This window comes from Prunus avium, chromosome 6, assembly GCF_965620075.1.
Source record: "Prunus avium chromosome 6, drPruAviu1.hap1.1, whole genome shotgun sequence".
NCBI lineage: Eukaryota > Viridiplantae > Streptophyta > Magnoliopsida > Rosales > Rosaceae > Prunus > Prunus avium.
Window position 1 is genome coordinate 38,618,789 of NC_142289.1, and position 10,352 is coordinate 38,629,140.

The following is a 10,352-nucleotide window of genomic DNA, read 5'->3' on the forward strand; positions in this document are numbered from 1 at the left end:
TACATTTCACTTTTCTCAAGTTCAATTGCATGTGGCAGTTTGTTCCACTTTCAGTATTGTATCATACCAACACCTCGTATTTTTTGAGCCAGTCTGGCCTACTCCATTTAAGATTCTGAATTGTCTGCCTTAGGACCGCCATTTGGACCACTACAAGCATCTTAATCTTGTTGCCCATTAAAGATGTGCTTTCCATTAGATATAGATAGAGTAAAATAACAATTATAAAGTTGAAAATGAGATAGATGTGCTAACATTAATAAGGAATGTGTTAACATCTTTAAACAGTAAACATGTACAGAATTTACACAGAGCTCTGTTACACGCAAAACATATTTCTTTATCAAAACGATTTTGTACTTGTTACGTTCTTGTGCTGCTGAGAGAGCTAGCTACGTGTTGACAGAGATCTTGAGTATGCCAGAGGCAACATGAGAAGTTTCTTAGCTCTCCTTACATATGCTCTCTTTGTCAAGTTATCGTAATCGTTATCCTCGATCGCATCCAAGATGTTACGATAAATCAATAGTGATGACCATACCTGCAAAACAAAAGTACATCATCATCATCATCATCATCAGAATAATAAACTTTTCTTTGTTGATGGATACACTATGTTTTGCAACCCACACAAGTTGAAAGCAGCATATATAAACGTCAAACAGGCAAAACAACAACACATTCGTTTTTGTTGTTTGTGTTTGTGTATTCTATTAGTTGATGTTTTCTTTTAAGTGGAATGGTTTGTTTTCTAGTCTCTGAAATGATCCACACCTTGGTTCTAGGTAATTGAATTCAACCTTCAACTGCTACGCAAGATGATTAAAATAATATAATTATGGAAGGAGGAGGTATATACCGGCCAACGGCTAGCCTTGTCAAGCTGAGAAGCTCCCTCCTCTGCCAGGTTGAAATAGAACCTTGCTCTTGTAATCTGTTCTTTCATGAACTCTCTCCACTGATTAGTCACCTTTCTTGAGAAAACATCGTTATCGCCTAACCCGAACTGTGCTAGCTCATCTTGGGGAAGATAAACTCTCCCTCTCATAGCACTAGAACAAAAGAACAACAGAAAAAATTGATCAGAGAGACAAAGTGAATGAAGAAACTGAAAATGATCAATTAGTACATGTTAAAGAAACCTACTCCTCCCCAACATCTCTAAGGATGTTTGTGAGTTGATTTCCTATGCCCAAATTTAGTGCAGCATCATATGTGCTTTGAGCAGAAATCAGAGAATCTGGTGCAATTCCCATTACAGGAACACTCATTAGGCCGACCGTCCCTGCCACGTAGTAGCAGTAAAGATAAAGCTCTTGAAAATTCTGGTAGCGACATTTTCTTGTGTCCATTCTCATACCCTCGATCATGTCCCTGAAAGGCTTTGGTCACAACAAGGATATTCTATCAGATGAAAATGGCTGCCACCAATTTTACAAGGAATCATTTTCATGAATTTAATGGGATATTCTCTATGCACCCACCTTGATGTCTAAGGGGAAACTGAAAACTGTGTGTGTTAATGCAGCATCTAGCATGTCGTAAGGCCGTCCTTCAAAAATGTCTTGCAGCCTCTCTTCCCATCTATCAAGAACTTCAGAGCTCATGTAGACAGAATTGGGGCCATCCACCAGTTCATCTGTTCTTCTACACCAAACTGCATTCCATTTCCAAAAGATTAAACTTATAGTTGCTTATTTACATTACAAACATATTAACTTCCCCTTTTATCTTGATTTATGAACATGATTTTTCTTCCAACACTTGCTACTATATATGAACTTGAAGTTATAATTCTTACCATAGATTGCCCATATTGCCTTTTGACGCTCCTCTGTCATTAGTAAAGTGCCTGCATCAAGAGAGTGCACCAGAATTGAATCTCATATTCATGAAAAAAGTGATCACTAATTAGAATGCAGTTTAAAAAATTTGTTGGGAGGAAAAAAGAAGGGTAATGAAGTTGGACCTAGATAGAATGTCTTGGCATATTCTGCACAAATGTTCCTGCACCTATCATATGCTTCTTCAAGAAAACTAGGACAGAACTGTGGCTTTCTGCGGCCGCCTTCTCTGTCCATGCTATAAGTCTGAGACTGCCTTTGAACAATTTCTTGTACATGTAAATCAGCAATAGGAATGCCTTGTATTGATAACTCAGGAAAAACAGGTCTGCTTCTTTGCTTGGGAGCTGTAATCACTTCAGCTCTTGTTGCTGTGACCATGGATTTTCGATGTCGAAAATTTCCATTGCTCTCTCCAATGTAAGTCTTTGCTGCAAGGGAAAATGTTGAACACATTTGGCAATTCTTTTACTTCTTTACCCCAAAAAAAAAATGTTCTACAAAGAAAGATTGAAAATATGAAATGACAATATATGAACACCTCCTCTGCATTTAAATACCTCTCTCTTTCATGTGGTATCCTACTGTAGCTAGGAGATTTGGATGTACTTTGTTGACTGTTATGCAGGTCTGGCCCACTAGTGCAACGGCCTTGGATATTATGTTCAAGACTTTTTTACCTCAATTTATTTACAAATGTTACTTTTTTTTATATGTTAATTTTGAAAGGCCAAAATATGTTTCTGATAAGCTTTACTTCTTTCTGGTTTAAAATAAAAACTTATGGTAGATAATACAGTGTCAACTAACAAACATAACTTGAATACAAAAACCTTGTTGGGTGTGAGGAAGTGACGTGTTTTACAAAGTGGAAGTGTTGTCTTTAAGCTTATCTACCCAAGCATTGTTGCAGACTGTCTTGTTGTGTAATCTCATAATAGAATCTTCATCAGCATAAGATACCCCTTTAATCTCCTTGGTGCTTTTTTTGGTGTTTTGTCCTGGAGTGATGTTTAGATTTAGGGTGCTTATGTGGAAGAGATTCCCACACTAGTTAAATAAACATGTGTAAAAAACAATGATGAAACAGATTAAATTGTTGTCATTTTGTATGAAAATTATGCTAAAGTAGGCGTGGAAAATACTTAATTATAAGGGCTAAACACCTCCTGACATTGGAGCTAAAAAACAATGATAGGTTTGGCCAATGGGGTGTTAATTGGATTGGCCCGGGCTTTGGTGTGCTCCAAGTGGTCCTGGATTCGAACTCTCATGGTACGCGTGTGTGTGAGTTCCCCCCTCTTAACTTGGCCAAAAAAAAAAATAGTGGAGAAGTGACAAAATTGACCATGTAGTTCTTTCTTTTCGCCAGTTATTGACATGAGATATAACACTTATAACTTTGCATTGGGGAAGATTGAATTGCAGATCATCTTAGGATTTCAGAAGTCAAGATGCAGGGCTTTCATTTCAAAGTCGTTGCAAAACAGATACATAATATTTTCATATTTCAAATCTAGCATTCAATTTTTCTCCACTTTTGTTGACAACTGAAACAGAGCACTAATAATTTTTTGCTAGCTAGAGGAGGGGGGAACAACCATGGGCTGGCCTTGCTGTCATGGCCATGGCAGCAAAGGTTCCACAACAATATGTATTCTTTTTGGGGAGCACATATATTGGAATTTGGAAAGATCATATATAAAATAATGTTGGATCTCAAATCTGTCCAATATCAAAGTATTATTTGCTCATGAAATGGCATGAGCTGATCCAGAATTTTCTGGGGGTGGAGAGGAGGGGACACAATGAAGATAAATTAAAGCAAGAAGTTGATGCATAACAGCGCTGTTGTATGCTGATGAAGTAACATATAAAATAACTATGTTAAAAAAATAATGCAATCTTTGACAAATGGAACACATCTTCCATGCATGTGCATCTTTATTAACTTAATATTGACATGGAGAACAACGTGTTTCCATACATGTTTTCACTTCTTTTGTCAGAAGAAACAAGTTTGTTTTTATATTTGATGTACCGATCGAGCAACTTAACGTTGGCCAGATGAAAACAAGTGGGTAAAAAAAGAGTTCAACAGGGAATTCTAAGAACAGAACAATTTTGGTTCTATTAACTTTAATGATGTGTAACTTGAGTGTAATAATCTGCAGCTCTTTTTCCTAAAATATACAATACAGCTGGATTGTCTCCATTGAAGGTCCTATACAAGTTTGTAAATCTTTTCACCTCTCGTTCTTCCTCAAAGTGGAAACAGAGATGATATATCACTCGTTTATCTTTAGACTAATTCGCATGGGCTTAACTGCTGCCAACACCACAGCAACTTTACATGCAAGAAATCCGATCATCCCAGCCATGAGTTCCTTAGGTGTGAATTCCATGGGGGCATCCCCCGAGCCATACTTCACTGTGAATAAAGCAAAACCAATTGCCAATGCAAGGCCAAATATTCGGCCCTTTGATCCTCCAAAGATTTGGTTGGACCTTCCTGTGTTACCGGAAGTCAATTCTGGAGCAGGTAATCCATCAACAGACCGTTGCAGTAGCAGCAGATACAAGAAGCCGCCAATGCCACCAGTTAAAAACGCAAAACTCACATCTTCCCCCACTGAGAAGGATGCGACTGATGTACCAACAAAGATCAGCATGGCATCATAAAGTAGCAAAGATAACTTCAAATCTTCATATTCTCTCATGGTTTCCTCGTTTGATATCCCACGGCCCACAAGCATAGTTGATTCAGGGATGCTTTTATTGAAGATGGTGAAAGGGTCAACCCCAGATAGCTTGGTGACAAGGCAAGGTCTAAGTTCCACCATGGAACTATCACTTCCCTCCCCCAGCAAGATATCATCAACCTCAAATTTGTAATTGAAACCAATATACTGAAGTTTTTCTCCATCTTTTTCCTCCAAAGAACTTTGTTGCCCACAAATAACGGTCAAGCTCACACTTCCTAACCTCCATTGGCCTGACCTTGGAGAGTTTAAAGAACAATTGTTAGCATGATTTGGTCAAACATGGGTAAAGCCAGTTTTTTAAGCTCACACTTTCTGATTCTACAGAAATTCAACTAGTAGGCATATATATAGAGACAGGACTACAAATAGTGAATCTGCTATTATAAAGTGTTCAGCAGCTTATAGCCTTATACTTGGCCTCCAGATGCTAAACTAATTCTAGTAAAGACTACCTGATTCAAGACTGATCCAAACGGCTTCAACTTTTCCAAGTTTAGGTCCCTCAAAGATGAACTCATCAACAGAACCTCGTTGAAAATGAAGTATGCCATCCTCTGACTCTGTAGAATGATCTGTTATCAAACTTGAGGGCATCCTCTGTAATATGGAGTCACCGTTTTCGTCTATCACGCACAGGAGGATTCCAGCATTCAAGTCAGAGAGACTTGAGCCATAAACATTACTAGTACCTAACTTAACTTTATATAGAGACTGAGATCCATCATCACTTAAAGATGAGAAAGCCTTTACCACTGAGTTATCTGTGCAGACTTTCACTTCTGTAGCTGGCAAGAGACGTGAAGGCTTTGCATAGCCCTTTAAATCTAAAGAAAAAAAGGGAGAACTTTTAGCTTACTGAAAAATTAATAGAATCTAATGTGGAAACATATAGAAAACAAACGATGTATGCAGTTAGCCGGCCACACTGGTGAGAAATTTACAACATTTATGCCTACATACATGAAACTTGCCACTTGTATTCATGAAACCTGTCCATAGTGGGAGCAAGTAGCTTACAAACCTACATCCATCCGAGGTACCAAGTTTGTATTCCCTCTCCTCCAATGTCATTTGATTATTTGAAAAACCAAAGATAGGTACATATTTGACGAAAGTTAATTACTTCAAAATTTCACAGGCATTCAATAATTCAAACTTCTATTTGTAATGGATTTGATACAACCAAAATGAAACCAGCTTTGAGTTAATTATTATCCTATGATTAATCTCTCTCTCTCTCTCTCTCTCTCTCTCTCTCTCTCTCTCTCTCTCACACACACACACACACACACACACACACACACAGACAAACGCTTATATATATGATTCAGCTTCCTAAGAAAATAAAATATGCTAGTTGAAAGTTTTGAAATGATGAGTACACGTCTGACAGAAGGGGTAAATTACTTAAAGAGCAGGCCAAAATCATAATAATAAAATCATGGCACATAAGCTTTCAACTATCTTTGTCTTTAAATTCGAAAAACGCAAAGAAATTATTAGCGCCAGTGCCAAAAAGCAACAGAGCAGAATATAGAAGGGTTTTTTCAATCCTTCTTCATAACTTTTTCCTGGGTTTTCTCAGACACCAAATAAAGAAGTTATCTTTCTTCAAATGAAGGAATCCCAAGCAAGTGGCAAGGGATTGGATGGGCGTACCTTGGAAATCCGAGTGTTTGGAATGGATTTTCTGAAGTCGCCCAGTTGGTTTGTGAAGGTGAAACCTTTGCGTGTGAAATGGCTTTTCTGGGTTCCTTTTTCTTCTCCATCGAAAGCTGTGATTTGTTGCAGAGATTGCATGCGTCAGAGAAATGGACTCCATTGCTGCAGTTTCAGATACACGCCGAGACACATAATGAAATAGAGTTTGTATAGACTCTCTGTGGCACTAGGCAGCATCATAAAATTTCTTTTTTTTTTCTTTTTCCTGGCATTCTGCTTTTCAGTTATAAATGTATTCTAGATGCTTTGATATCATCTGCGTTTGTAGTCCAACGGTTAGGATAATTGCCTTCCAAGCAATAGACCCGGGTTCGACTCCCGGCAGACGCATTTTTTCTTTTTATTTTGAACATCTTATTCTTAAGTGAAATACACAAAACAACCACGTTGTCCAAATTGTTTTGTACTATTTTTTCCTAACATAGGTAAATGATTACTGATCATCAGGTATTTGTCTACATTGTTTTGGTTGATGGGTGTTGTGGGGGAATTGATACACATCTAAGCAAGCTCTGATCACATCCAGCTCGGGTGCTTGCACCACCTCCTTCCAGGTTCTTGGTTCTTTCCCTCTTGGCTGTGGAATGGGTTTTCTCATTCTCTATTTGTTGGCTGCTGTCCTTTGGATGTATTGGTTGGGTTAACTCTAGATCTGTTAGTGAATCTCGGGGGGCTATGTTTTGAGGGATGTTTGGCTTGGTTTGCTGACCTACGGGTGTTCGGTTCTTCATGGTGGTGATTGGTGGTTTGTCTATCTACAGTCGTGGAATCTCTCTTTGCTGGTGGTGGCGGCTTGGAGGTTCTCTTTGGTTGTGGCGGCTAGGTTTACGGTGTTTTATTTTACGTATGTTATGTTGAATGTGGGCGTAATGCCTCTTTGTGGGCTATATGCCTTTATGTGGGCTACATGCCTTTTTGTTGGCTTTTGACGGTTTAGTTTTTGGCTCAGGAACATGATCTTCATGCTATACTGTACTGGTTTTAGCTAGATTTGTTCCTGCTTGTTCTGTTAGTTTCCTGGCTGATGCTTTTGCTCGGCTCTGTTTGTACTGTTCTCTACCCCTTTAGGGGTTTGCTTCGACCAAAAAGAAGAAGAAGATAGTTTTAGAATCTTGGTATGAATCTTTGGTGCCAGAGTTGGCCAGACCCGGGGGGGGTGCAAGTGATACTTCTTAGAGATCAATTAGGTCAATTTGATTCTTAGAGTGCAAGCAACTGAACGAGACATGTATACAATAATCATAAAACGGTGTTCAAGCAGAGATTGGTATGGTATAGCTCTGTTCTTGGTAATTTGACAGATGTAATTTCAGCTTCTTTATCAAGAGAACTTTACATAGTCACATTAATTTGCTAGCTTGAACGAGTTTTATTATTGAGAGATAAGATATGAAGAAGCTTTGTGTTTATAGAGATAGATCTTTGTTTGTACCAAAAATTGGATTTTTGCCTAAAATGGTAGATAATTTTCCATGGACATCAAAGTGGCCAAAATATGGCTAGACATGCATTGCTGCAGTCAGATGGAGTGGGCCCAAAATTCAAATTCAGCGCTCAAATCAAGTTTCATCCTCCTCGAAAGTTGTTCATCTCTACGTCTACTGCAACATATCCAAATTTGGGTTTATTTGGACAAATGTGGAGTCCTAAGAGCTGAAAACACCAGATGCACAGCGCCAGCAAAAAGCTTATAGCAGCAATTCGGGCCCAATTCGGGCCTAATTACAATGCTCTAATGAATTGTCTTTCTTCATAAAAGTTTTGCATTAGAACGTCTACTGTAACATATCCAAATTTGGGATCATTTGGATAAATGTGGAATCCTCGCGACATCAAACATCAGAAGCATACCAGCAACAGCGAAAGCTGATAACAGTGGCAAATCGGGCCAGCTTCCAGTCCTCAAATGAACATTCGTTCTTCATGAAAGTTATTCATTTGGATGTCTACTACGACCTATCCGAATTTGGCGTCATTTGCGCAAGTATTGAATCTTCAGAGCATTAATCATGATTTCTGTTCGTGAGAGCAGTCTGTGATGACCTGTCAGGTGTAACCATGCTAAAACCAGATTTTCTATTCCTCAAAAGGAATTAAGTTCTTCATGAATGTTGTTCCTACTTATGTGGAGAACAACATATCCGAAATTGGCAGCAATTGGATCAACCTAGCATTCCCAGTTTATTACGCATCAAGGCATGTTCAGAGGAGAAACTCAGTGGCTGCAAATCAAGTTTCACTTTATCAATGGAGGGACTTCATCACCAGTGAGTTGATTTAGAGAAGAATAAAGTGAAGATGTGGTAGATGGAAACAATTTAATATTCTCTGTGATGAAGAATATTAAAACAAAGCCAAAGCCCAACATACATGTGAAAAGTCTACACCAAGGTTTAAAGAAGAATAAAATAATATGCAAGTGGGCTTAAAGAATGAATAAAGAAAGAAGTAGAAATTGTGGTCATTATCTCTACATTTCTTTTTGTCTTTTAGTCAGCTACTTTTGGCTGTCACTCACCAATCAATGGCAAGTGGACTAATACTTTGGATTACTTTAAGTCTAACAGTGATAACTTCTGTCAAATCACATCAAAGCCTCTTAGCAACTTTTTTGGGTTTACTTGTATTTTCAGCAACCCACTCACCAAAACCAATGGCAAGTGGGTACTTCAAATTGACTGCTGGTCCACTCAACGACCTCCATTCTCTATAAATTGAAGGAGAAATCATCAGCAAAAGACACACAACTCAACCAACAAAAACCAGACTCAACGTCTATAAACCCAGCTCAAAAGCTTGAAACAACCTTCCTTTTTCATTCTCTGAATTTCCCAGTTGACATCTCCTGAGGAATTTTCTTTATTTTGCTCTGCCAACTCTTGGTATGATATTTCCTTGTACAAGATTGAATAGAGAAATCTTCAATCTCCATTTTAATTTCATGTGCCAGGTCTGAATAGAGAAATCTTCAGGCTGTGTTGTTCCTTTTTTTTTTTTAAAGTTGTCTGAATAGAGAAATCTTCCGATAAACTTCTGTCATTTCCATTACCGTTCAATTTTAGCTTATGTCAAGTTATCATTTTTGCACTAGATGAATATTGAAGTCCTCTTAACTGAGGCATAGAAAAGAACCTTGTATTGGGCCAGTTCCCCACCCAATCCACAATCGATTGATTAAAGTCAATATCGGTGCGCATTTTCCAGTCTTACCGTTTTCAATCTGTTGGAGTTTTTCACTGCCAACAGTGGCACGCCTTCGCAATCGCAACAAGCAAACTCCACGGCCAAACACCACGCGAATGGCCGGCGGGTCCTTTTCGGGGTAAACAATCTTCTGTATGTCAAAGACAACATGAGAAGTTTCTTAGCTCTCCCTACATATGCTTTCTTTGTCAAGTTATCATAAACGTTGTCTTGTCTTCAAGATGCCATCAATAACGCTGCCAAACCTGCGAAACCATTGCAGATCATTACAAGAAAACCACCATTCCTGCACGTAGGAGGACAATAGGGTATATTTATTTATTTATGAACAAATTATATTACTCAGCAACAGCTGCAATGCTGCAAATACATTCATTATTGTAGTGTTTGTTTTTAAGAGACATTTTTATCTACTTTTACCTTTGTATTTTATCAAGTAGAATGATCTGTGTTCTAGTATTCGAAATGATCTGGCCTTGTGACAGATAGGAATGGGAACAATTTTTTGGTGCCATGACCATTCCCTCTCTCAAGTTATGGTTCTATATTGTGCCTTCACTGTTAAGCAAGATCAATAGCAATGCTTTAATGCACATATGGTGTCAAAATGTAAAGAGGTATATACCGGCCAACGGCTAGCCTTGCAAAGCTGGGAAACTCCCTACTCTGCCAGGTTGAAATATATCCTAGCTCTTGCAATCTGTTCTTTCATGAACTCTCCCCTAGTATGGCCGCACGGCTATACTATTTCTTTTACAAAAAATTGGGAAAACCCCCGTATAGTAATTAGGAAAAAACCTAGTATAGCCGGGATATG

General features: G+C 38.4%; 2 protein-coding genes and 1 non-coding gene across 3 annotated transcripts; 1 reads left to right on the plus strand and 2 right to left on the minus strand.

Annotated features, from left to right (window-relative positions):
- Positions 1 to 172: 172 nt before the first annotated feature.
- On the minus strand, positions 173 to 2,338 carry LOC110762993 (phytoene synthase 2, chloroplastic-like). The gene is made up of 6 exons (XM_021965726.2): positions 1,970 to 2,338; positions 1,802 to 1,852; positions 1,485 to 1,657; positions 1,147 to 1,382; positions 860 to 1,052; positions 173 to 541 (listed from the first exon to the last, which is right to left on the minus strand). Exons 1-6 carry the CDS (start codon positions 2,298 to 2,300, stop codon positions 389 to 391), a joined length of 1,137 nt encoding a protein of 378 aa, XP_021821418.2. The 5' UTR covers positions 2,301 to 2,338; the 3' UTR covers positions 173 to 388.
- Positions 2,339 to 3,949: 1,611 nt separating this feature from the next.
- On the minus strand, positions 3,950 to 6,493 carry LOC110762973 (Lipase/lipooxygenase, PLAT/LH2 family protein). Its single transcript, XM_021965703.2, has 3 exons — positions 6,269 to 6,493; positions 5,062 to 5,433; positions 3,950 to 4,839 (listed from the first exon to the last, which is right to left on the minus strand). The coding sequence occupies exons 1-3, from the start codon at positions 6,429 to 6,431 to the stop codon at positions 4,133 to 4,135; spliced, it is 1,242 nt and encodes a 413-aa protein (XP_021821395.1). The 5' UTR covers positions 6,432 to 6,493; the 3' UTR covers positions 3,950 to 4,132.
- A 96-nt stretch (positions 6,494 to 6,589) lies between these two features.
- TRNAG-UCC (transfer RNA glycine (anticodon UCC)) lies at positions 6,590 to 6,661 on the plus strand. Its single transcript has one exon. It is a non-coding gene; the product is annotated as a tRNA-Gly (tRNA).
- Positions 6,662 to 10,352: the final 3,691 nt, after the last annotated feature.